Raw genomic sequence first — 26,880 nt, 5'->3', positions numbered from 1 at the left:
AATGCAGAGAAATACAAATGATTGGAAGGGACACTGACAAAACATTCGACCGCGGCAGGACTCGAACCTGCAATCTTCTGATCCGAAGTCAGACGCCTTATCCATTAGGCCACGCGGCCGACGATATACTACAGGACATCGTATTTGTCTTTTTTAAGTGACACCCATATATATATATTTTTTATTTCGTAGTGTTTTTTTGTTTTGTATTTAGGCAAACAATTGTGTATAATTTCAGTTTCGTTTCTACAAAAACACACTCCGGTCTACCATAATGTTTATCCAATCATTAGTCCCTGTTCTTAAAAACGTTGCGGTCATCCGGACCAGGCGGGGGCACTAATGCTTCGTCTTTCTCCGGTCTTACAACCCCATGAGTAAAGAATTAATGCTAAGGTAAGCTATCATTTGCTCTGGAGTGGTTTTAAACGTATTTTGTCGGATACTTTAACATTATAGTTAAAGAACAACTGATATAGGCTGAGGTGCTTTATTTTGCTTTTACAGCCAGTTCAGTTAACACAGTTAGCAGCGCAGGGCTAAAAGGTTGCTATTTGTTTACTTGCTCACAAGTTAGTATAGTTAGCAAAGTGTTGGTAAACACGCGTTAGGGGGTTGGTGCAGGAGCAACTACGGTAAGTGAGAAAGTGAGGCAACTACTTTTCCATTTGGGTACTTAAGCTATACTATAATGCAGTCGGTTATGCTGGTTGACTTACAGTGGAAGTGTTTTGTCGATCATGTCGAACATTAATGCTAAAGTTGCACAACATAAGTTATCTGAGTGAAATTATCAAAATACTCTGGAGCTGGTACGGAGAAATGATGAAGTCTGAGAGACCCAGCAGACAATTTTAGAGGCTCACCAAACTACTTACATGTCAATAATGAACCGACATGAACAAGTAAAATTCAAGACACTTAATTGCATTGCATCACATTAGTAACAAGGTGTGATCCAACATTAGATAGACAGATAGACAGACAAATAGATACTTTTTTCATCTCTACGGGTAAATTCAGGTATCCGGTAGCTCATACATATCACACATGTTACAGGTAAGAAAAAGATAAAGTGCAAATAGAATGTAGTGTTTAATAATGTATAAAAAAGAGTCCAAGGTGCAAATAATTCTAATAGAATATACACTGTAAATACAGTAGAAGAAGAAGGTATGTGACCAAGGGATTTTAGGATCCAGAAGCCAGGATTATTGTGGCGTTGTCACTGGGGCGTGGCAGCCAACAGTCCTAACCATGACCAAAGTGTTACTTGATGGCCGTGGGGACAACAGGTGCACTCAAGAGAGGTTTCAACTTTGCCTTATTAAGTTGTGTCATGTCACTTTGTTGTTATATTCATGTCTTACAGCGCTTGTGAGAGGTCCTCATGAGGTGATGCTGCATGTGTTACGCTGTCCTCTGCAGAGGACACTTAGAGCTCTACAATGGACAAGACTGCGCTCCTTATACTCCACCGAGCCTCACTCCCTTCAGGGCAACAGCTCTCCAGAGACCCGCCTGAACCCCCTTAACATTCAGATGCTGTCGAAAAATCTCCACGAACAGATCTTTCGAGGACTGGAGCCAGAGTACAAAGATGAAGCTGTAGAGCGCAGCATAAAGCACTTGCAAAAACACCAGCTCTGGGGAAAGGATACTTCACTGTTGCCCGATGTCGAGCTTAAACTTCCCCAGATGTATGGCAAAAACATTGACGAGCACTTTCGTATCTTGGCTGAGAAGCAGAGCCTTCCCTACCTTGAGGCTGCCACCGAGCTGCACCGAGCCGATTTACCACCCATGCCTCAGGAGTGGAGCTATGAGGTTGGCTGGACACGCTATGGGCCCAATGGGGAGAGTCAGAAAGTTGATTTCCCAGATGAGTCTGCGCTGGTGTTTGATGTGGAGGTGTGCATGGCGGAGGGACAGTGTCCCACTCTGGCTGTTGCTGTGTCTCCCACAAACTGGTGAGGACTGAACCAAAACTGTGAAAAATCATGTAAAGGAGAGAAATGCAAATGCACAAGCATATTCAACAGTTTTTAGCTTTATTGTGGTGCTGTGTTAGTTGTTGCCCTTGATAGACAGAGCATTGGTCTGTATCTGCACACTAACGCTACCAAAAAACTGTTAAAACACACTGGATCGGGGGGTAAAACTCATTTTAGTTCAAGGGCCACATTCAGCAAATTTGATCTCAAGTGGGGCTAAACCAGTAAAATCAGAGCTTAATAACCGAAAAGTAACAACATCTCCACATTTTTTCCTTTGTTTTGGTGCAAAAATGTTCACATTTAAGGAGTTATCTTTATACAAAGCATAGTGAACAACCTGAAATTTCTTTTAAAAAATAAGTTAAATCTCAATAACACTATGCCTCATTTTGTCATTTATACATTGCAACTTACAGATCACAGTGTCTAAAAAAGCACAAAACATTTCGGCTCAGATATCTGGAACTGAATGATGTAGGATTTTACTTTAGAATACTAAAAATGAAATGACATTAAGATGACAAATCAGACAAAAACAAGACAAAATATTATAAAAATGAGACACAAAACAACAAAAACAAAAAGCAAAATGACAAAAAACAAGACAAATGATAAGAAACAACAAAAAAGAAAAAATTTGACAAAAAAGTTACAGAATGACAAAAAAATGGACAAATAATAAAAATTAGAAAAAAATGACGAAAGCAAGAAGCACAATGACAAAAAAATAGACGAACAACACAAGTGAGACATTGAAAATACACAAACCAACAAAAACAAAATGACAAAAATAAGAAAAAAAACCCAAGCGTGACAAAAAGGAAACACAAAAAGACAAAAGCAAGAAACAAAACGACAAAATCATGAGTCTAACGACAAAACTCAGACAAAAAAGACAAAATATCACAAAAAGACAAAAGAACAATCTAGTATTTTACTTTATAATCAAAACAACTTGTCATGGTCTGGAAATTATTTTAATTTTGTAGTTTTACAATCTGCAGTTAATGTCTTCTCTGTAATTTTTACACTTTACAAATTTGTCGAGCGAGCTGCATGTTTGACACCCCTGCACTAGATCTTAATGTTCTCCTTTGCCAGGTACTCATGGTGCAGTAAGCGTCTGATTGAAGAGCGATACTCCTGGTCAGATCAGCTGACTCTTGCTGACCTCATCCCACTGGAGACACCTTTCAACTCTGCCCGTGCACCCAGGGGTCAGTGGAAGGAGAGGCTCATCGTGGGCCATAATGTCAGTTTTGACCGATCTCATATTAAAGAGCAGTACCTCCTAAAGGTTAGTATTTACAGGGTGGAGTCTTTTGGCATTGCTTAGCATATCCTCAGTAGCAGATTCTGTCCCTGTTTTTGAATGAAGGTCATGTTGAGTGCATTGAAAAAGCTATTCTCTGTTCTCTCAGGGTACAAAGGTTCGCTTCATGGACACCATGAGCCTTCACATGGCCATCTCAGGTCTGACAGGGTTCCAGCGCACACTGTGGATGGCTAATAAGATGGGTAAAAAGAGGGGTCTTCAGGAGGTCAAGGAACACATGAAGAAAGCTGAACGGAAAAAGGAGGGCCCAATGGTTTGTGCGCCTGTTTTTAACCGCCAAAATATACATTCTAAGTATATATATATATATATAAGCATGTATAATGTTTAGGTTTGCTTTAGTAGAAAGAGTCAAGGTCTTTTCATTGGATTTTCAATAGGTTTTCAGCATCAAACTGAATGTGACATGATGTTTTGTGTGTAGATCGGCTCCTGGGACTGGGTGAATATCAGCAGCATCAACAATCTGGCTGATGTCCATGCTCTGTATGTGGGAGGGCCGCCACTCCAGAAAGAAGCCAGAGAGACCTTTGTGAAGGGAACCATGATGGACGTCAGGAACAGCTTTCAGGTCAGAGGTTCTTGACAAAGTGATTATCAGTGAATGTAGATGGAAATTTACAATCTTCTGGATGACTTGTGCGAGTTGTGACTTGCAGTAAGGCAAAAATAACTTTGCTTCTGCTGCCACCTACAGGAGTTAATGCAGTACTGCGCCCTGGATGTTCAGGCCACACATCAGGTGTTCACAGAGCAGCTGCCTCTCTTCATGGAGAGGTTGGTAACTCCCAGCTGACACTCTGACTGCTTGTATACTGATATTCTAACCAAGAATATATGGCATTGCACTGTTCACACTGCCATACTGTTTTCTCCTCTGTGTTTACCAAGGTGCCCTCATCCAGTGACGTTTGCAGGGATGCTTGAGATGGGCGTGAGCTACCTTCCTGTCAACCAGAACTGGGGGAGATACCTGGAAGATTCTCAGGATGTTTACGAAGAGCTCCAGAGAGAGATGAAGAAGTCTCTGATGATTCTAGCGGATGATGCCTGCCAGCTGTTGCAGGATGAGAGGTGAGAAGAGCCCCGATTTATCCTCATGTTTTCAACTACATACATATACGAACTATAATGGTGTGACACGATAAAAAGATGGATGAAATTATCCATAATATGTAGCTGAGTATCTCATGGCAGTAAGGTAACATTCCCTTTGTGTATGGTATGTAATTTTTTTTAAGGTACACAGAAGACCCCTGGCTTTGGGATCTTGAGTGGGATGTGCAGGAGTTCAAACAGAAGAAAGTAGCAGCCAGCAAGAAGAAAAACTCCAAAAAAGCAGCTGAAACACAAGCCGCTACTCCTTTACCAGACTGGGAAGACGGTATAAATTCAGCCCTGAAACATATTTATCTAACTGATCTTGTATTTCTGGTTAAGTTTGTTGTTTCTTCTTCAATTTGTTTATTATAAAACATTACATGAAGAATGTTAGTAAAGTAATGGATGATATCATTGTTGTGATGTTAGACCCAGGTCCTCCATCTGAAGAGGAGATGGCCAGCCCTTGTCCCAGCAGGTTGGCTGTTGAGAAACTGAAGGAAACGGTGAACCGACTTCCTAAGAGAAGGCAGCATCTACCGGGACATCCAGGGTAGGACCGCTCTGGTGTTTATTGTCTTTCAGTATTCTCTTCCATTTGCTACTGACAGTGTAAATCAGTCCCTCTCCATTTTTATTTCTTCCTTTAGTTGGTACCGTAAGCTGTGTGAGAAGATGTCTGCAGAGGACAGCTGGTCTCCTGGAGCCAGTCTGATCAGTCTACAGATGAGACTGACACCTAAGCTGATGGGTCTGACATGGGATGGCTTCCCCCTGCATTTCACAGAGAAACATGGCTGGGGCTATCTGGTACCTGGACGCAGGGATAACCTAAATTCACAGGAGGAAAACACGGGGCCTGTGTGCCCACACAGGTACTTGACACGCTGCTCTTCAAATAAAAGAGAATACCTGTAGAATTCTGTACATTTTTAACCCCATATTTATTTCAGGGTTTGTGTTTTAAAGTCTTGTTGTGTTCCACAGAGCTATCGAGCGTGTTTACAGAGAGTACTGTGAGCAGAACAGCAAAGAGAAGCCTGAATGTCTGGACTCCGGCCCTTCAGATGACCTCATGTGGACAGACGGCACAGTGTGGGCAAAGGTGCATACTTTATTTATTTATTGATTGATTTTTTTTGATAAGGACAGTACGCATTTATGAACCAATTTGTAGAGGTCACAGTGTTGAGTGTGGAAGGGTGAGTGATAAAGAGTGTCCAGTTTTTTTTACTTGGGGCCATCCGTAACTAATTTCATCTGCTTTACATTCTCAATACTGTGCCAGTGTTTTTTTTTTTCCTCAGTCAGTATTTTACTGAATAACTGATCAGACCCACAGGTCTGGAAGGATAGAATCCACGACATGATAGAGATGTATTTCTCAATGTCTTTTCTAGGTGGAAGAATTAAGTTCCCTGGAAAGTCTGAAAGAAGAAAATAACATCAGAATGGTAAAAAATGGGGAGCAGAAGAAAAAGAAGGTGAGTGAAGTATTTTTTTTTCTATAGAGCTTCACACATTTAAAGCACGACTGCTTAATATAATGCTGATTTTCTATGTTGGTATATCAGTCCTTTTAATAGCTTTCTTAATATAGAGCTGAACTCTCTTGTTAAACATACGCATGTTCCAGTTTTCATTGTATTTTTTTTGCTTCACTGTATTACCAACAGTCCCAAGATCCTCCTCATGTCCAAGCGAAGAGTCACTGCGATTATCACCATGGAAACGGCCCCTACGATGATGTAGATATTCCAGGTTGCTGGTTTTTCAAATTACCTCATAAGGTGAACAGATGTTTCCTTATTTACGTGAAGTGGTCTAGCTAAATAGCCTTTACACAAGGTCATTCCACTGAGCTACTTCCACCGTCTGACTGAATATTTGTGTTCCAAGGACGGCAACCACAACAATGTGGGCAGTCCTTTTTCAAAAGACTTCCTGGCCAAGATGGAGGACGGAACTCTTAGAGCAGGAAGAGGTGGAACCAACGCAACACGAGCTCTGGAGATCAACAAAATGATGTCCTTCTGGAGGAATGCCCATAAACGTATAAGGTACTCATCAGTTTCTGTCGTTCAGTTATTGATCATTTTGAGGGATCTGGTGAATGAAGACACGTTTTTATTTTTCTTGAAGCTCTCAGATGGTGTTGTTTCTCAAAAAGGGGGAGCTTCCTCACGCTGTCAGCAGGTTTGTCTGGCATATTAATAGCAGTCCTGTCTTTTATCGATCAGTAAAGCCATTTCTGTTTGGAATAAATTTTCTGTCTTCCAAAGACACAAAGAGTTTGATGAGGAGGGCCAGTATGGTGCCATTTTACCTCAGGTCATCACGGCGGGAACGGTGACACGACGGGCTGTGGAGCCAACGTGGCTGACTGCCAGTAATGCACGGGTAAGAAAGAAAACTAATGCTAAGCTAATTTGCATTTATGAGACAACAGAGGAATTTATTCCGCTGTGTTTTGTGCCCACAGCGGGATCGGGTAGGCAGTGAGCTGAAGGCCATGGTACAGGTACCGCCAGGATATCACCTGGTTGGATCAGACGTAGACTCGCAAGAGTTATGGATCGCTGCGGTGCTCGGAGAGGCTCACTTTGCTGGCATGCACGGTGAAATCTCTTTCTTAATTCTAAACGCGATTGTTAAGGTTGTAGAAGTGTGTTGTGGTCTGTAATCACGCTCAGTGATTGTCCATGTGGTTCAGGTTGTACGGCGTTTGGCTGGATGACCCTTCAGGGAAAGAAGAGTCAGGGCACTGACCTGCACAGCCGCACTGCTGATGCTGTGGGCATCAGCCGAGAGCACGCAAAGGTGTTCAATTACGGACGCATTTATGGAGCAGGACAGCCTTTTGCTGAGAGGCTGCTAATGCAGTTCAACCACCGCCTCGATCAGACAGAAGCCAGCAGTAAGGCCAGGCAGATGTACGCCTTAACAAAGGGCATACGCAGGTAAGTTCAGCTTAAGTTGAGATTTTATTTTATTGTACAGCAACAATACAATGAGCTGGGTCAATATACAGCAGGGGTCACCAACTATATTTGCCAGAGGGCCAGAATTTTACCGGACAGTCACTTTGGGGGCCGGACCCTCAAACAAAAATTAAACAAAAATCGAATTTTGGCATAACATTATTATTTGATGTTTATTTTTTATATTTTTTCCATTTCATTACAAAACTGAAGGCATTTTTAGCCTTTATGAGTCAGTGCTCCTATCACCTGTACCACAGTCAACCACTAGGAGTGATAGAGATATTTTGCCTCATCTCAAGTCAACTTTATTCACAGAGCACTTGAAAAAGAAACACCTCAGAAGTGACAGGAAAAGGCCTCTTAACACGGGTAAAATGGCACTCTCTAAGGCCACGAAACGAAAAGTTGATGTGGAAAACAGATCCTTTAATAATGACTGGACTGACTGCTTTAATAGTGTGGACCACATGATATTTTCTCTTTGATCCTCACAATTTTGGAATCCAGTCGCGGGCCGGATTGGACGGTTCGGCGGGCCGGATTCGGCCCGCGGGCCGCCAGTTGATGATCACTGATATACAGGGTGTCCCAAAAAATGGACATCATTTGAGATGTGACTACATGGTCAGGAGAAATGACTCTTAAAATGATTTATTTTAGACATAAATTTTTAGTTGCGTTTTATTCTACAAATTTCAAATGAAAAATTCTGGGGGATGGTAATTTTATAATGTTCCAAAGTTATTACAAATGGTCAGAGTGGCCGTCCAGATCCTTTCTGCCGACACAAACAGCCTTCTTCTTGAAACTTTTTACGCCACGTCCAAATCTGCTTCCTGTTGGCGCTTGTTTATAAAATTTTCAAACAAATTCACGTTGTGCATTCACATTTGACTGAGTTTGGGCGTACTTCAATACACGGAACGCCTTTTCTGTTGCAGTAAACAGCATGCCTATTCCTGAAAGCAGAAAAATAAAAATGACTGCACTTTTTAGAGCAAAAAAAAAATTTGTCATTTTCTCCTGAAGAAAAGACTGGCAAGACTCCAGGGCTTTCTGAGTTATTATAAAGTACTGTGTGAGTCAAGTGTGGATTTATGGCATGTAAGCAGGTTTACTACAATATCTTTATAAATAACTTTCAATTTTACTCAATTGCTAATATAATAATTAGAAGAGTCTTTGTCTAAAAATTCCATGTGGTGTTTAGTTACAGGTGGCCACGTTTGTTTTAGGCCTGGAAACAGCAAAAATGTCAACTATGTCACAATATATCCCATAATCATACATTGACCCAGCTCCAACATGTTTGTGTTTATTTTTTTGTCAGATATCTTCTGTCAGAGGAGGGGGAGTGGCTGGTCGGTGAACTGGGCATAGATGTGGAGAGGGAGGAAAATGGAGGCATCTCCCTGCAGGAATTGCGGAGGATCAATAAACTGGCCTCTCAGTGGTAAGTTAGCAAGACACAAACGCCCACAACTGTTTCACCGAACAGTTTCTGTGTCACAGCGTATTCCATTAAATCTTCTGTGGTTCTTCGTTTCTGGTGTCTCCTCAGCTCTCGCCGGAAGAGGTGGGATATTGTCGGCAAACGTCTGTGGGCTGGAGGCACTGAGTCGGACATGTTCAACAAGCTGGAGAGCATTGCTCATTCAGCAAAGCCGGCAACTCCTGTTCTCGGCTGCAGGATCAGCAGAGCACTGGAGCCCAAGGCAGTCAAAGATGAGGTGAGGAGGTGTTGATCAGTAGGACATTAGAGCTTCTAGCATAGATAGATGTATGTCGTGCAAAATGTGACCAAAAACGTCGTAGTTTAGCATGTCGTCCAAAATATCAGTTAATGCCGGTTTTGGCCCGCGGGGTGCACGTCTGACACCACTACTCTTTTTTTCACCAAATTTGATAACTAGTTTGTATTCTTCTGTCAAAGCAGGGTTGTACAATTGAAGACCATATGTACATATCAATAAGCTTAAATTTAAGGACGCTAGCTACAGTTTTTCTCAACTTATGGCACTTCAAATGTTGCTCCACAAATTGCCGCAAAGAGAATTGCCCAAAAATCGACATGCCGCCGCCCTTATTAAAGAAACTCAAAAACCAATGTTACCTATAACCCCAGATTTTACACTGTTTACTTAATAACATGCACAGAATAGAAAATAAGATGTTGCTGTATTCCGTTTGTTAGTTTATCACCAGCAGAGTGAACTGGGTGGTGCAGAGCTCTGCAGTGGACTACCTGCATCTGATGCTGGTGGCCATGAAGTGGCTCTTTGAGGAGCATAACATCGATGGCCGTTTCTGCATCAGCATTCACGACGAGGTGCGGTATCTCGTACGCAGTGACGACCGTTACAGAGCATCGTTGGCGCTTCAAATCACAAACCTGCTCACGAGGTCAGCCGAGTGTGCATTCTCTGTCAAAACGTCCATTGAATAAATCGTCAGCGCTTCTGATCGTGCCGCTTTTTTCCGCAGGAGTGTGTTCGCTCATGCGCTGGGCATGCAGGACCTGCCCCAGTCGGTGGCTTTCTTCAGTACAGTTGACATCGACCAATGTCTGAGGAAGGAAGTCAACATGGACTGTGTGACTCCCTCCAACCCCACAGGTCTGGAACGAAGATATGGCCTCGCACCTGGTGAGTCCTGCACACTGTCAGCCGCCTTTTCTGTATTTTTAAGAAACATCTTATAGTACATGTGTTGCAAAAATGTTTGCTATAAAAAAAAATGCACAGAAAAGTCCTATAGGTATGAGGTCTATAAATATGTTATTCTGAGTACAAAATAAAATTAAAACTATCCCAAATCCAGGTGAACATTTTACATTGTTTGCACTGTCACACATGTGAAATGTAGTAGCACCGAAATAGCATACAACGTCCTTATTCATGGTTTCTGCAGAATTCAGCCAGTCAAATTTAATGCTTTTTAATGCCATTGTAATGATATACTATAAAAACGTTAATGCCACAAATTACATAGCTTTGTTTTTTTTAATATATGAAAACTGTCCTTACATTTCACTATTTCTGAATTTGGAAACCATCCCTTTCTGTCCATGGGCTGCAGTCTTTCTCCGAATTCCACGTTTTTGAGCCATTTATGCAGGAATTTGCATTTCCCAGCTCTCCTGGAACAATTATCGTGATGCTTCATCATGTTTACGCAGATGCACATATCTGACAAATTGCAGTCTAGATTTATATATATATAATTCTATTATTATCAAATATCTTTCTATATAACTGCAGAAAGAATTTTTGATGCCATTGAGAATCAAATTTAATGATTTTAATGCCATTTAAGGCCTTAATTTTCACAAAAACAACTATTAATGCTTTTTAATGCCCTGCAGAAACCCTGTTATTTATATTTTGAGAAAATGAATTGTAGTTACCGGTACATAAATAAACTGTGAAAATCTTTACACCTGATGTCTGTCAGGAAAAGAACACCATGTATGTAAACTGCATACAGAGTAAGAAATAAAAATGTTTATTGAAAGCTAAGAAGCATGTAACAACTTAAATCTTAACAGAGTAGCTTTTATCATTTCTAATCATTACTTCTTGACAAATCTTGAAATAATGTAAAATACAAATGACAGATTTCATGTCAGTCAAAAAATACATTTCATATTTGTACAAAATACATATTTCTTTTGAATAAAGTGAAGCATAGGAGCACAAGATCATTGGACTACGTGTGTAAACTCTCCACAGGGGAAGCCTTGGACATCTACCAAATCATTGACATCACCAGAGGCTCTCTCTATAAATAAGATGGCACTTTGTGGGAACAGACGTTTAAACACGCAGGTTCCAGGACGCTGTTCGTCGGCCGGTCGAGTGAAAACGTGAGGAAAGCATCAAACGGAGGAGCCTCGTATCAACTCAGTGTTTTCTCTTCTTCTGTTTGGGTTCTTGCGTCTCTTCTGTGTCCTGTGACTCTGTGGTCTGAGAAAAATGGAGGAGCAGACGCTAAGAATTCACCCAATGTGGTCAAAGGAATAACAGCACGTGAGCATGATGAAGTTTTCTAAAATTTAGGTTCCTTGTTTCAACTACACGCACCACTAGGGGGAAACATCTCAACAGTCTGGACACTGAGCAGCTTTACAGACTAATGTGATGCGTTAAACTGTAAGAAAAGAGGCAGTTGTGTTTGATAAACTGGTATTTGTGGGAGCTGAGCTGACACTGACCTCCTGACTGGCATCCTGCTCCTGCAGCGCTGCGTCCAGAGTAGCAGCATTGATGCGGAAATCTCTGGAGGTGCTCAGCTTCATGTACTGCATCAGATTTACCTGGACAAACGGACACGGATGTCAAACGCTGTATCTGTGTTTAACTGACGACGCTGTGCAGACACTCCTCTAAAAGCTCTGTGCTTTGTTATGCATTTCTATGAGTAAAAAAGCTAAGGAGTAATAATGTGTAACAAATCATCTAGACATTCAAATTCTTTTATTGATTAATCAAAGGACATTTTATTACACTTTGATGATTGCCTTAACAATAGAAACAAATTAAAAGATGGTAAACTAGGCATGTTTTTGATAAGTTTCCAAAATTATGCTTATGTATGTTACTTTTGACAGAAAAAAGTTCACTTTTTTCCGTCAAAAAGTAACATACATAAGCGTAATTTTGGAAACTTGATAGGCCATTTGTGAAAAACGTGCCTAGTTTACTATCTTTTCATATGTTTCTATTGTTAAGGCAATCATCAAAGTGTAATAAAATGTCCTTTGATTAATCAATAAAAGAATTTGAATGTCTAGATGATTTTACACATTCTTACTCCTTAGCTGATTTTTTTTACTCATATATATTTTGTAAATCATCTCACCTTTGATTTCTTTGTGAGCGTGATGAGATACTTCTCATACTGTTCAATGCTGAAGATCAAGTTGGGGATGGCCTTAGTCTCACGCAGAAGTTTTGCCTACCAAATGGAAACAGGTTTTGAGGAGAGCAGTCCTGAATGGTTTCAGCAATACAGACTTGTTAAAACTTCTCGGTTGTTTCTGTGCATTTAAATAAAACAAACTGACACTGTAAATATGGGAGTGAAGTGTTCTTACAGAGCCGGCAGTGTTCACTTCATTCCTCCTCTTTTTCTTCTTGTCATCTCCACCACTGAATTCTCCACTCTGGCAGTAAGAAAAAGATAATTCTTAAAGACTCCAACACTCCTCCTTCAAGATGAGGCGGCATGTGTCACATCCACGAGAACAAAACTCTGACCAACTGAACCGAGCCGTACCTGTGCGTATGTGATGAAAGAGTAGCACTGCGGCGTTAGGTGGGTGCCCGATAGTTTGACCTGCACAAAGAACACAGGAGCATTCATCAGCACGGCCTTAGAAATACTGGAAGATGTAAATCAAGTGATCATAATTTGGACTCACCAGTTTCTCAAAGCGAGTTGGCAGTGCCCCGTGCTGGCTGCTACACACCTGGATGTACTAAAGTAGGATGAAGATAAGAAAAAAAGTCACACTTGGAAACATCATTTTCAAAGAAATCATCAAGAGGACAACCACGCACATATTTGACCAGGGTGGTGAGGATGGTGTACGTGCGGCTCAGTTCCCTCAGCAGCGTGATGGTGCAGGTGCCGGGCAGAAGGGCCGTCTGGACCAGCTCATTTAATGCTGTCAGGAGAGTCCCGAGCTGCACTGTCACTGCTTTCTCAACCGCATCCTGCTGGCCTGCGGTCTGGGTGGCCTCACCTACACACCAGGAACACAACATCAGAGTGCTCTGAGTACCACTTACTGAAAAATGCATCTCTTCCCTCATTCCCCTCCACGCTCTCAGCATCAATCCAGCCGAGTGTCAGAGTAAAAGGCCTCTTACCGGAGCCCAATTTGTCAGAGGCTGTCTGACTTTTCTTTCTGGCAATAAGCCAGTCCACTTCATCGAGCACTCTGTCAACCTGAGACAGGACCAGCAGCTGGGACAAGAGATGAAAATGACGATGAAGAGGAAGGTGAGGACGTTAACAAAACACACAGCACGAATCAGAAGCTTTCAGTGAGAAAAAACAACACTTACTGCTGCTGTTGTGGCAGTTTTCATGTTGACAATGGCGAAATGGGACTGTTTTTCCACCTCCACGTCCTGATTGTAAAGAAGAAAAGGCAGAATGTGATTGTTGGCTGCATTGTTACTGAATGTTATTTTCATGAGTTTGACATAAATATACTGTTTGTACTGCAAACTGAGTTACAGCTGACTGCGGATTAAAAAAGTTTTCTCTGTGTCAGTAATAATGATAATAATAAAGGAAAAAGTCTGGCATTGTAGAGGAATAAACTAAATGTTGTAACATGGCTGATATCTACAGACACAAATCATGAGGATTTGGAATGAGAATATAGACAATTCTGAGTCATTTCTGTATAATTTTAAGTCATTCTGGATGATTTTTTTAACCATTTAGAAGATTTTTTGAGTCACTTTGGTAAAATCTTTCATCATTTTGGAGATTTTAAATCACTTTGGAAATGTTTTGATTTATCTTTGTCAAATTTGAAGTCATATTTTTGACAATTTGTAACTATTTTGAAGATTATTCTGAGTTGCTTTGGGAAATTTTAGTGTCATTTGGGGGAATTTTAAGTCATATTGCCAAAATTTAGGTACTACTTGTCATTGGATCCCACAGAAACAGACGACAGCATCCTAATTCAATCACTCCAATCTCTATTTTACAGAATGTGGAGAATTCTGACTCATTTTTGTTAAATTTTCATCCATTTTCAGTCATTTTAAAACTATGAAAGTTGTAATAGTATCAGACAAAATGATGCAGAAACTCAGATATAAAATAACTAAATTATAATTAACAGTGTGACCAAATTGAGCATAATTAAGTCAGTGTAAATTGCTAGTAATAACTGATGTCATCGAATTGGTAGCAATGATTTTTGAAGGCACAACGCAAAGTACAAAAGGTCAGTGATCTGTACCTGATCGATATCTCCCAGCTGGCTGTGGATGTCTTGGCAGAGCTCCAGCAACAAACTTACAGGACTCTTATAGAGGACATGCAGGTTGAAGAGAAGTGAGAGCAGCCCCTTTGAGAAAGCAGCATCCTCTAAATAGAGAAAGAAATAAACTTTAGGATACACCTCGCTGCACCGTAAACAGACATTAAGTAAACTGTCGCTCACCAAAGCTGGTCTCCTTGCAGATTTTTACCGTCCATGTGATCATCTGAACAAACTGTCGATTAAATGGAGACGTGTCAGCAGTTATCCTTCACTTTGCTGGATAAAATGCACACAAAGAGCGCTCCTACCTGCTGGGAGGAGGGCTTCAGCTGGCGTGAAAGCACACTCAAGATGCTGACCAGCAGCTGAGCCTCTTTGCTGTTGAAGTCCTCCTCAGCACCAGTTAACTGGGTGAACAGCGCCCTCTATTGACGGACAAAGAGAACAGGATTTCAGTGAGTCTGCTCAGTCACAATGCCTGAAAAGTCAAGTATCTGTCACATTATTACGGCTCTTTGTGCAGAACTAGCCTCACATTCTTTAGTGTGACTTTAATTTATGAAGAATATGAATTTTTGTGCAGGTGTACCTGAAACTGTCGGATGTAAAAGTAGTTCATCTCTGCACCATTGTCTTGCTCGGCATCGTCTTCTGCACTGTCTGTAAGAAAGGCAAAATATGAAGAATTCCTGCACTGTAAAACCTAAAATCTAAAAGCAAATTTCCTATAGTTCCAGTACGGATTAAATCCAAGAAAAGTAAATCTCCAACCCATGGCGGAGAGAAGCTGGGCCATCTTGTCTGGGTAGCGCTGTTGGCAGGTTGTGAAGATCCTGAGCAGACCCTCTAAACAAAGCTGTGACAAGCTGGAACGCTTCTCCTTCTTCCCGGCCTCCTCCACCACGCTGGGGATGTTTGTGTAGCGCCACATCAGCACGCTGGGAAGACATTTAGACGGAGATCACTCACCGTCCCAGCGGTGTCACAGAGAACAAAAGCATGAAGGTCAAACTAAATGCTGCTGTTCAGACCAACCTTGTCATGTCACAGAGGAACCGGAAAGTTCTGTCCGTGCTCTGTCCATCTGGACCGTCCGTTTGCCCAGTTTCCTCCAGCTGCTGGATCTTCTGCACAACCACACTAACTGCATAACGCACAAATTCTCCATTGGAGCGAAGAACTGAAAGAGCCTCCTCTCTGCTCTGAGTAGTATCCCTGGTAGAAAAAAAAATCCGATGTTTATTTTTTTTTATTATTGTTTTCATGGAATTTGGAAAAAATATATTGGGAGTTTAGTATTTGTAACTTGCAGCTTTTCAGGTTTACATAGTTTTGGTAAATGTCATTCATAATAAATGGAAAGCAATCCTCCCAATGTCTAGAGCAGAGGTGTCAGACTCATTTTAGTTCAGGTTCCCCATCCAGTCCAATTTGAGCCGAAGTGGGCCAGACCAGTAAAATCAAAGCACAATAACCTATAAATAACAACAAAAACTCCAATTTTTTTCTTTGTTTTAGTGCAAAACAGTGCATTCTGAAAATGTTCACATTTAAGGAATTATCTATTTACAAAACATCATGAGCAACCCGAAATTTCTTAAGAAAAATAAGTTCAATTTCAGCAACATTCTGCCTCAGTTTATCATTTCCACATTACAACTTCCAGATCACACAGTGTCTACAAAGGAACAAAACATTTAGTCATCTGGAACTGAATGATATAGTATTTTACTTCATGATCAAAACAACAAAAACAAGACAAAATATTACAAAAATGAGACACAAAATGACAAAAGAACAATGAGCTATCTAGTATTTTAGTTTATGATTAAAACAACTTGTCATGGTCTAGAAATGATTTTAAATTTCAAGTTTTATACATTTACAATTTGCAGTTAATGTCTTCTCTGTAATGTTTACACTTTACAAAGTTGTCCTGTGGGCCGGTTTTGGCCCGCGGGCCGCATGTTTGACACCCCTGGTCTAGAACGAATTGCAAACTACAATAAACTCACTCAAGTGCAAATATAGTGATTTGATGAAACGTAATAATCACATACCTGAAGAGCACAGTGACAAGAGTCGATGTGAAGCCCATAGAGAGCAAACTGCGAGGCGTCTTGTGTGAAGGCACTCGACCCTTTCCAGATTTCTCCTTTAAGATCTCAGACAGCTTGTGGTAGCGGCTGAACAACTCAACGAGCTCCTCAAAGCAGCTTTTACTGCAAGACACAGAAACGAGCACATTAACGAAACAAGTTAATAAAAAATCATCACAGCAACAACAGTGCTACACAAAGAGAAGTGGCTGTTACCTGTAGTTGGCTTTGACAAAGTTGTACTCCACGAGGATCTCGTACACTCCCATCACCAGCACAGTGTAGATATTATTCTTCACTCCAACACTGGATCCCATTGAAAACTCTGCTGACTTATCCTGGTCATTATACAGACAGTTTTAGGCTTAAGGCAGTGATTCAGATACCAGTTGATCTACAACTCTAAAAAAAAAGTTAATTATTGCTGTTCTTATGGATTCTTTGCTTGTAGAATCTAATTTCATTTTAAAGAAAATGACAGATTGTTAGTGGTTGTTATTTTACAGTCTTAGTGCAGGTATCTTTCACTGATGCTGTTCAGGACAAAGCAAGAAGTTTACAAGCGTGAGCCAAAGCTTTGAAAGCTAAACAGTGTAGATTTATCTTTAACAGTGTGCTCCTGCTTTGAGTTCATACCAGTTCGAAGTCCTCAAGTTCACTTTTGATCATGCGCCTCGTCATGCTCTCCAGAATTGCCTGTAGGTCAGACTGGTATCCCTCCTCCTCTTCCTCCTCCTCCTCATCATCATCGCTGTTGTCATCATTGCGTTTGGCTGATTGTCGCATGTTCTGCAGCCACAGCAGGCAATGTACAGTGCAGCTCACCAGATGGGCCTGAAATGGAACAAACATTAGTCATAATAGCACATATCAACTCAGGTGCAAAAATGCTGCAATGCAGACTGAGTACCAGTGGCTCCTGGAGGTAGATTTGGTCTCCATGAGCAGTGATGCACGGCTCCAGTTTCACAGGGGGCAGCAGGTCTTGTTCAGGTTCGTAGTATCGCCTCAGCTAAGGATACAAAGATTTGACATACAGCTTTCAAAGCAGGCAAATATACTTAACGCAGTATGCACCTGGTACACACACATACCTGTGAGAAGAGGGTCTGCATGATGGAGCTGGCCAGTTGAGAGTTGCGACGTAGAACATCGTAGAAACCCTGAAATACGGAGGAATTTCCACGTCAGTATAGAACACATCTTTTCGCAACGAGAGGAGTTGCTGCGCTTAACATTATTAGTCGTGGTTAGTAGTAGTAAATTTAATATGAGCTAACAAACATGGCCTAGAAAAGAGTCCTCTGACCTCGTAGAGCATGAGGCGCACATCAGCCTGCTGGCCCAGGCAGCGGCGCAGGCTGCTGAGGATCTCCAGGCAAAACGCTTCATTGGCAGCAGAGTTGTAACGAGAATGAACATCCACTTGGATCTACGAAGAGGTTCAGAGAGACAGTTACTATTTGACAGGCCAGGTTTTGAAATTTCACAGCTGTACATGTTTTCTAGGACAGTTGGTACACATGCATGTATATAAAGAGCGTGTGCAGGATTTAAATAGAATTGTACCTGGCTGGAGGAGATTGCCTGACTGCACTGGCTTGAGGCCAAGCTGCCCAACACTTTAAAGTTCTTTAGCAGCAACAAGAAGCCAGTCACTGCAGATTTCCGGCCATCCAGTTGGCTAGAAGAAAGTAATTTAGGGCGTAAAGCAGTGGACGAAAGCTGCCTTCTTTATAATTGAGCTTTCAAATGCTTTGATCAAAGCATTAATCATTAACTGTTATGATAAACATCCTCTGATTAGAAGCTAAGCTCTACATACCTGGAAAACATGGCCTTCCTGAGAACCAGGATTAAAGCATCTTTCAAGGACATGCTGATCTTGAGGAGAGGCTGGAGATTAAACGGAGACAAATGATCAAACAACAGAAACCTTGATAATATACCTGTGTGTCTGTCTTTCTATGTGTGTGTTTAGGTACCTGGACAGCTTTAAGTAGACCCTGAACAGTAGCCAAAGGCAGGTAGGACATGTGGTCAAATGTCTCTGTCACCTTGGAGGATGACTCCAGGAGGATCATGGGAGCAGAGACCACAATGTCAGAGAAAAGCTCTGTCGATAAGGAGACAAAAACATCAAAACACTCCAAATGTAGTCCCTACACTGATTAAGCATTGTTGTACATTTGAAAGCTGGCACCGCTATCTAAGAATTGTATTACCCAGGTAGTGATTGACAGGTGAGGCAGTCTTTGTGACCAATCGATTCAAGACCTGCTCCAGTATTTCACCTCTTATAGGCTCATGCATCTGTTGCAGACAGATACACCCGCAAGTGAGGGAAAAAAAAGCATCACTTTGAAGCATTTAGATTGCTATGATTATATCAAATCAAGATCAAAAGTTACCTTAAAGCTCTGGAGCAGCACCTGTCCTCCCAGCTTACATGCCTGCTGTGTGGGGGTTCGGGCTACTGTAGCAGACCCCTCTGTAGACTTGCCGAATGGTCCAGGTTTGGGTCCAAATGTGTCCAGCAGGAAGAAGCCCAGCTGCACCAGTCCCTGAGTAACATGATCCCATCCAAACACACTGCACAAGAGGGAGATCAGAGTCATTGTGAAGGACGTTTGCCTTTTGATTATGAAAAACTTGATTATCTGATATTGGTCATCATATTGTCTAACTATTATTTTGAAGGTTTTGAAAGAGGTCAGTAGATGTTTTGTGGCTCTCACCTGTTCTTGACTGTGTCCAGTATCATCTGAGCTACACTGCAGTGTCCCGTCAGGAGGTCCTGTAAGAACTTTGACCCCTGTTGCAGCTGCTCATCTTTGAAGTTCTTGATGATTGCACCTTTTAAAAGGTCAAACACCTACTCAAAACAGGGACATGAGGAAAGAAAATGAGTGAAAATGAAAGTAGGCTTAAATAAGAACAGGAAGGGATAGCAAAGATTTCTTACTTGCTCTTCATAACGCTGGATACGTGCAACTGAGAGCAACAGGGCAACGCTGAAAGGACACAAGTCCACGTACGACGTCTGTGAAATACAATTTAAGATTTATGACACAGGCTACAGTACAAATACATTGAAAATTTCTCAGATAAATAAAATAGCAGACAGAAAAGCTGTAGTGTGTATAACCTTAAAGCTTTTGAGGAACTCTCTCCCAAGCTCATGGTCAAGTCGTACAGCAAAGACGATGTGGAGGATAGCAGTACCCTCCACGTGCCTGAGCTGGTCCTGAGGAATAGACTGAACCTCTAAATCCAGACTCCTGAGGAAGATGAAATAAACAATTAGTTCATGGAAACTGTGCAGTAAGATTTAGAGTGTGTACAGTATGCTCCATTTGTTGTTTATGAACCACTCACTCTCCGTGTTGCTGCTCTTCTTCCTGCCGAACGTCTTGCTCTTTAAAGTAACTGATGATTCCATCCAGAACCTGTTTCTTACAACCCTAACAAACAAAGTGCAGGACAAGCATTCAGATGAATAACAGAAAGAGAAATGCTGCTGTTGAGACACACACACACACACACACACACACACACACACACACACACACACACACACACACACACACACACACACACACACACACACACACACACACACACACACACACACACACACACACACACACACACACACACACACACACACACACACACACACACACACACACACACACACACACACACCTTTGCAGATAGAAGCAGCAGCTGGTAAACCAGTGGCGGGATCTCCTGCAGATCTAGTTTGGTGAACATCCTCAGAACTTTCTCCACCAGAAACTGCAACTCGTCTGATGACAAAGGCACATCCCTGAAGTGAGGCAGACACACATAAGTTACAGAATAAAAGCAGATGTAGCACTGTGATGGCATTTTGAAACATTGTAAAAACACACTAAACATTGTAGGAGCTATAAAAAAGGACAAACAACAGTAACTCTTATTATTCTGATGGAAACTGAAAAATATCAGAGCCTGTGAACCTTACAGTGAGAGCTGTTACCTAAACATGGTGGTCAGATGGATTACACATTGCGGGTCCCATCTGAAAAATAAGGAGAAACACATACATACTATGACTACTACTGCTATCTGTTATGATTTAGGCATGAATTGGCAAACTGTTATGGATTCACTAAAAACTCCAAGTACATTGGCACATCCACATAAAACTAGAATAATAATAATTACATTTTAATAATATCTGACATGCCCTCACCTGCTGGAACAGAGGCTGTTAATGAGCTGTTTCTTGTATTCCTCACCGCTGAGTTCTCCTAAAGTTATAACAATATATTAGGTCACCAAAAGAGATAGATCAATTCAGTTCAATTCCAGTAATGATGTTGATATATTTGATACACTGAATTTTTGATAATAAAATTACTCAGGCTTGTAATTTGCAGTTACCTTTGCCATAAGCCAATGCTTCACAGGCTGCAAGGGCGGTGAGAACAGTAGGAAACAGCTCCAGGGATTTCCCGCTGCCCATTTTCCCAACTTTAATGGCGTCAACAAAAAGAGATGCCAGTTGTGCAAGAGATGATCCAGACAGTGTATGAGTCTAAGTGTAACATTAGAAAAGCAAAGAGATAATTAGACGGAAATTTGTACCTATTATGATGACATAATATTTTGGGGCATGTCCGATCAGAAAAAATCTAATGAAAGGACAGCAATAGTAAAAGTTATTTTGCAATAAACCAAATAGAACTATCCGACACAAGGTCAGAAATCAAGCAGCCACAAGAATTTTTATATACCAAACCAACATACAGGTGGGTGACAAATTAAATTAAAACCAACATAAAGTGTCATAATAAGGTGTCAATTCCCCTTCACGTGAATTCTGGAAGTTTCTGTGACTCTACTGGAGGGATTGGAGCACCTTTTGTCCAAAAGTGATTCCCTCATTTGGTGTTCTGTTGATGACATCTGTCTAACATGTCAGTCCAAAATCTTGTGCCTGTGTTCAGTTAGGTTAAAATCTGGGGAATGTGAAAACCATAGCATGACAGTCGGATCATTTTTGTACTCATCCAAGCATTTGGTGACCCATGGTGCCCTATAGAAGAGGGCATTGTTATTCTGGAAGATGCATCCATGAGGACAGAAATATTTCATTATAAGATAAAGATAATTATTCTGAAAAACTTTGTATTGATTTGCAGCAATACTGGCCACTAATGGGACGTGTGGATCCAAACCACATCAGCAAAATGCCCCTGACAATATAACAGAGCCACTGGAAGAACCTGAACAATTGGCCCTTCGAAATATGTATTCTACCTTTTGAGTCTGGCTTTTGATTGATTTTATTTATTATTATTATACTTTTAAAATGAATTTTAAGTATATTTCTCTATATGAACATTTAGGTTTACTTTATCAATCTTTTCTTTATCATTTTTTTTATGATTGTCCTATTTTGCTTTTATGAATTTGACTGATCTGACCTATGGTGTTACCTCGGAACATTAATTTAGGACAGCATTTCCTAAGTCCTTAATTACTAATATGTTTGTGGGGGTGCATTTTTTTGTACATTTTCTTCCCATACCTTTTTCTATACCTTCTTTCCTATATCTTTTTTATACATTGATTGATGTAGGGGTCAGATACATATCCATTGATTTCTCACTTATCTGTGGTTGATGTCATCAGTATTTCTCGATCGATTTTTACATCTTATGAATATCAGCATTATTTGCTTAACATATGGTACCACATATATTTACGTCTCACGTCCATATAGTCATGTAGTATTTGGAAATAGTAGTCACAGTGCAGAAAAGCCCAAAACAACAGTATATTTTCAAATATCAAAGACATAAGAAACAAGCCTTACTTTAAACACCTAACTGAAGAGCAATTATTAATCAAAGAATCCTACTGCAGGAGTGACTTGCAGAAACAGGTATTAAAAAAGGGGCCATAATTAGATGTGTTTTTCGTACCTCTAGCATCAGCAGTCCAATGATATCAGCTGCCATCTCAGTCTGAAGCTCTCCAGACTCACACAGAGGGATGCAGTGTTCATACACCAGCAGTCTGCGATTGGATCCTTCAGTTGAATTGGGTGGAGAGCCTAACAAACAAACACAAACTTTACTCCACACAGGCTGCCTCAAACGTGGACACCAAACGCATTCAAACTAGAACCTACCTTTAAATATGCCTTTAATAATGGTGCCGACTTTCTTGCCTCTTAGTGCGCTGTTGGTGATTACACTGATGAGCTGGAGAGCAGAAACCAGAGAGGAAGGTGCTGTTTGGGACTGTTTTCTGGACAGTGGAAGAGCTTTGTGTCGGGAGAAGAAGGTAAAATAACTTACTTGGTCATTTGTCAGTGACGACAGATACTTCTGAAGTTCAGCGGTGTTTTCTTCAAGTGACAGCGACACGATTTTATCCATTTCTACCTTCATGATCCACACAAGTAGCGAGCCGAATAAGCTAGAAAGTCCGTTTGCTGTAAACCAGGTAAGCTAATAACAACTAAACGTTACCTTTTCTTCAAGTTCTACGTCGTTTACCTTCATTTAATATCATCAATTCAATATAATTTGAGGAAGAAACTTAGTCCTGGTAGAGAAAACCTTTCAGTGTCTGTCTGAAAGCTTTCATAACAGTTAGCGAATTTCCCGCCGGCGAACACTTCCTGTTTTGCTTCGTGGTTGCCATGTTCACAAACCGCTATCCCCCAATCACAATGTTAAATAGTTCTGGATGGAGTTCATTTGGGCAAGAAAAGACTATAAAATGAAATGACGCATGTTCTGATATAACGTGGGATTTATTCAGTAACACTGCCGATGCTGCATAATGTAAAGACACCACGTAATACTTAGTGGATAAACGGGATTTCTTCAGACTTGTGGGCAGTTTCCAGGCGGGGGTCAGGCGTAGGACTTTGCTGGGTTGCCAGATCGGTTAATTTCACGCTCAAATATGTGCACTTATCTATTTTTCTGTTGTGTATTTATAATTTTAATGTTTTTTGTTTTCTTATATGTTTTGCAAATTATTATCTGTGTGTCTAGCATTTCTAACAAAGCAATTCCTCTACACGGATCGATAAACTCACTCAGATTATGACATACAGGCACGTTTTGGTTTCCAGAAGGAAAGCCATACGGTTTGTAGGTAGGCAACGCGTTTTCAATTAGTGAACTGAGGGTTGTAATGCTAAAAATGCGGTGCCAATAGGAGCTTTTGGGATGGAGACGATTTCAGACTTCAATCATTATTGGTCAAATCGTGACAGGTAGAACAAAAACTAACTGATCCAAGACATCGAAACTGGTAGTAATTGACTCTCATGATTTTATTTTATTCCTGACAGTAGATGGCGCTATGCGGGCCAGTGGCGCAATGGATAACGCGTCTGACTACGGATCAGAAGATTCTAGGTTCGACTCCTGGCTGGCTCGTCTGCTTTTTTTCGTTTTAGGTCTTTGGAACAGCGAAAACTTGGGAAAAGGAATCAAACGAAGAACACAGACACATGAAGGTTTCTATAGGGCGGTGTAAGTATACGGATACCTCGGAACACCACACACTGTTTTTCTGTAAACGTTATATGATTGCTTATTTTATCCATAAAACATAAACGAACCGAAAGGAAACTTATCTGGTCTCTCGTTCCGAGAGCTAGTTCACACTGATGTTGACAAAATGCCATTTTTAAACCTTAACGGACCATAACCTTTATCTTAAAATCAGTCAATATTGAAACTATGTTGGTATAACACTGACTCAGCCATCATCTAAAGGTAGTATATATTCAAACATCCAGTTCACTAAAGGCAGTCTAGCAAAATATTAGAGTGTGCCACTTTTTTAACTGAGCAGCGTAGTAGTGTAGTATCTGATCTGATATATCTCTGATAGCCTTTCACACAAAGAGGCATTGCCAAAAGCTCTGAAGTATTGACCAGTGACGTGTTGTCTGCTTCTGACCTGAAAAACAGGTGAACCATGTGGCAGTTAGAGGTCAGAATATTTGCTTATTTTTTCATATCTCGGCTTTGATCGTACCTTACATGCAGCTTTATCTTGATCGAAGGTACAAGGAGGTGGCTTTATATTAGGTGACGTTTTTCTCTGTCGGCTTCCTCTTTGCAAAATTCACACCAAGATAGCCATGAAGCTCCATGCAAAGAAAACCGTCTGCTTTCTAATCTCTGTTTTATTCGTGGGTGTTGCTGCAGAGCTGCAGGGTGAGTAAACTGAGTTCTTTGTCTGATGACATTAGCAACAAAATAATTGAAGGACATTTTACACACGTGGACAAAATTGTTGATACCCCTCAGTTAAAGAAGGAAAAACCCACAATTCTCACTGAAATCACTTGAAACTCACAAAAATAACAATACATAAAAATTTATTGAAAATTAAATAATCAAAATCAGCCATCACTTTTGAATTGTTGATTAACATAATTATTTTTTTAAAAAAAAAACAACTATGAAATAGGGCTGGACAAAAATGATGGTACCCATAACTTAATATTTTGTTGCACAATCTTTTGAGGCAATCACTGCAATTAAACGATTTCTGTATTTGTCAATGAGCGTTCTGCAGCTGTCAACAGGTATTTTGGCCCACTCCTCATGAGCAAACAGCTCCAGTTGTCTCAGGTTTGATGGGTGTCTTCTCCAAATGGCATGTTTCAGCTCCTTCCACATATGTTCAATGGGATTCAGATCTGGGCTCATAGAAGGCCACTTTAGAATAGTCCAACGCTTTTCTCTCAGCCATTCTTGGGTGTTTTTGGCTGTGTGTTTTGGATCGTTGTCCTGTTGGAAGACCCATGACCTGCAACTGAGACCAAGCTTTCTGACACTTGGCAGCACATTTCTCTCCAGAATGCCTTGATAGTCTTCAGATTTCATCGTACCTTGCACACTTTCAAGACACCCTGTGCCAGATGCAGCAAAGCAGCCCCAAAACATTACTGAGCCTCCTGCATGTTTCACTGTAGGGACAGTGTTCTTTTCTTCGTATGCTTGGTTTTTGAGTCTATGAACATAGAGTTGATGTGCCTTACCAAAAAGCTCCAGTTTGGTCTCATCTGTCCAAAGGACATTCTCCCAGAAGCTTTGTGGCTTGTCAACATGCATTTTTGCAAATTCCAGTCTGGCTTTTTTATGAGTTTTTTCAGCAGTGGTGTCCTCCTTGGTCGTCTCCCATGAAGTCCACTTTGGCTCAAACAACGACGAATGGTGCGATCTGACACTGATGTACCTTGGCCTTGGAGTTCACCTTTAATTTCTTTGGAGGTTGCTCTGGGCTCTTTGGATACAATTCCAACGATCCGTCTCTTCAATTTGTCATCAATTTTCCTCTTGCGGCCACGTCCAGGGAGGTTGGCTACTGTCCCGTGGGTCTTGAACTTCTGAATAATATGAGCCACTGTTGTCACAGGAACTTCAAGCTGTTTAGAGATGGTCTTATAGCCTTTACCTTTAAGATGTTTGTCTAATTTTTTTTCGGATGTCCTGGGACAATTCTCTCCTTCGCTTTCTGTTGTCCATGTTCAGTGTGGTACACACCTTTTCACCAAACAGCAGGGTGACTACTTGTCTCCCTTTAAATAGGCAGACTGACTGATTATGAGTTTGGAAACACCTGTGATGTCAATTAAATGACACACCTGAGTTAATCATGTCACTCTGGTCAAATAGTTTTCAATCTTTTATAGAGGTACCATCATTTTTGTCCAGGCCTGTTTCATTAGTTTGTTTTTTTAAATAATTATGTTAATCAACAATTCAAAAGTAATGGCTGTTTTTGATTATTTAATTTTCAATACATTTTTATTTATTGTTACTTTTGTGAGTTTCAAGTGATTTCAGTGAGAATTGTGTGTTTTTCCTTCTTTAACTGAGGGGTATCAACGATTTTGTCCACGTGTGTACATCCCACCCATCAAATTTCAAATAATCAAAGTAGAAAATACTAAAACATGCAGTTGTTGTGTAAATGTACTTGCCCTGAGACCAAATATAAAAAAAAACTAGGAGAAAAGAATGTTTGAAAATGTTTTTTTAAAGTCTGGAGTTCCCTCTAAAATGCAGTTTTTCTCTTGTCCCGTGCCCTGATGACCAAATTCAATCTCAAATAAAACAGCTAAAATGAAATTTAAATCTCCTATTTTTGGTATTATGTTTTATTTATGTCTCTTGTAGTTGTGGGAGCATTTTTTAAATATCTGAAATAATAATTATTATGCATGGGATGTGTGTCCCACAACATGCACAAAACCCTCTTACTATAACCTTCATAGTTCGTAGAAGAAGAAGAAAACAGTAAATCCCATTTAACG

General features: G+C 40.7%; 3 protein-coding genes and 2 non-coding genes across 25 annotated transcripts in view; 3 read left to right on the top strand and 2 right to left on the bottom strand.

Moving 5' to 3' along the window:
- Nucleotides 1–46: 46 nt before the first annotated feature.
- On the bottom strand, nt 47–119 carry trnar-ucg (transfer RNA arginine (anticodon UCG)). Its single transcript has one exon. It is a non-coding gene; the product is annotated as a tRNA-Arg (tRNA).
- Nucleotides 120–319: 200 nt separating this feature from the next.
- Nucleotides 320–12,491, top strand: polg (polymerase (DNA directed), gamma). 2 transcript variants are annotated; one of them, XM_022222339.2, is made up of 23 exons: nt 320–396; nt 1,373–1,970; nt 3,099–3,294; nt 3,419–3,586; nt 3,758–3,904; nt 4,031–4,110; nt 4,225–4,407; nt 4,575–4,717; nt 4,864–4,987; nt 5,085–5,309; nt 5,422–5,539; nt 5,835–5,918; nt 6,111–6,224; nt 6,334–6,494; nt 6,577–6,630; nt 6,717–6,834; nt 6,917–7,052; nt 7,148–7,394; nt 8,749–8,871; nt 8,980–9,148; nt 9,613–9,821; nt 9,903–10,063; nt 11,150–12,491. In XM_022222339.2, the coding sequence occupies exons 2-23, from the start codon at nt 1,399–1,401 to the stop codon at nt 11,206–11,208; spliced, it is 3,591 nt and encodes a 1,196-aa protein (XP_022078031.2). In that variant the 5' UTR covers nt 320–396; nt 1,373–1,398; the 3' UTR covers nt 11,209–12,491. The 2 variants fall into 2 exon arrangements, with proteins under 2 accessions (XP_022078031.2, XP_022078030.2); XM_022222338.2 differs by lacking the exon at nt 320–396 and adding an exon at nt 407–635.
- On the bottom strand, nt 10,900–23,525 carry fanci (FA complementation group I). Its single transcript, XM_051951998.1, has 37 exons — nt 22,886–23,525; nt 22,717–22,789; nt 22,508–22,638; nt 20,961–21,114; nt 20,770–20,827; nt 20,554–20,595; nt 20,238–20,361; nt 19,908–19,993; nt 19,678–19,810; nt 19,495–19,572; nt 19,268–19,404; nt 18,941–19,121; nt 18,755–18,842; nt 18,515–18,645; nt 18,355–18,425; nt 18,099–18,213; nt 17,839–17,961; nt 17,624–17,692; nt 17,440–17,541; nt 17,166–17,363; nt 16,746–16,867; nt 16,491–16,652; nt 15,466–15,645; nt 15,202–15,368; nt 15,020–15,090; nt 14,739–14,855; nt 14,611–14,662; nt 14,407–14,534; nt 13,490–13,555; nt 13,292–13,388; nt 12,980–13,164; nt 12,841–12,897; nt 12,696–12,755; nt 12,514–12,582; nt 12,279–12,374; nt 11,632–11,733; nt 10,900–11,383 (listed from the first exon to the last, which is right to left on the bottom strand). The coding sequence occupies exons 1-37, from the start codon at nt 22,976–22,978 to the stop codon at nt 11,321–11,323; spliced, it is 3,981 nt and encodes a 1,326-aa protein (XP_051807958.1). The 5' UTR covers nt 22,979–23,525; the 3' UTR covers nt 10,900–11,320.
- Nucleotides 23,526–23,909: 384 nt separating this feature from the next.
- ces2b (carboxylesterase 2b) overlaps nt 23,910–26,880 on the top strand; it is a 150,099-nt gene continuing 147,128 nt past the window's right edge. For 7 of the 20 annotated variants that reach the window (XM_051951994.1, XM_051951993.1, XM_051951992.1 and 4 more), the window contains exons 1-2: nt 23,910–24,079; nt 24,678–24,772. In XM_051951994.1, coding sequence (XP_051807954.1) covers nt 23,925–24,079; nt 24,678–24,772 — 250 coding nt within the window. In that variant the 5' untranslated portion in view covers nt 23,910–23,924. The remainder of the gene's footprint in view (nt 24,080–24,677; nt 24,773–26,880) is intronic. The other 13 variants (XM_051951983.1, XM_051951978.1, XM_051951979.1 and 10 more) reach the window with 4 other exon arrangements.
- On the top strand, nt 23,911–23,983 carry trnar-acg (transfer RNA arginine (anticodon ACG)). The gene has a single exon. It is a non-coding gene; the product is annotated as a tRNA-Arg (tRNA).

Source organism: Acanthochromis polyacanthus, chromosome 8 (genome assembly GCF_021347895.1).
Source record: "Acanthochromis polyacanthus isolate Apoly-LR-REF ecotype Palm Island chromosome 8, KAUST_Apoly_ChrSc, whole genome shotgun sequence".
NCBI lineage: Eukaryota > Metazoa > Chordata > Actinopteri > Pomacentridae > Acanthochromis > Acanthochromis polyacanthus.
This window is presented reverse-complemented; position numbering and strand designations above follow the sequence as displayed.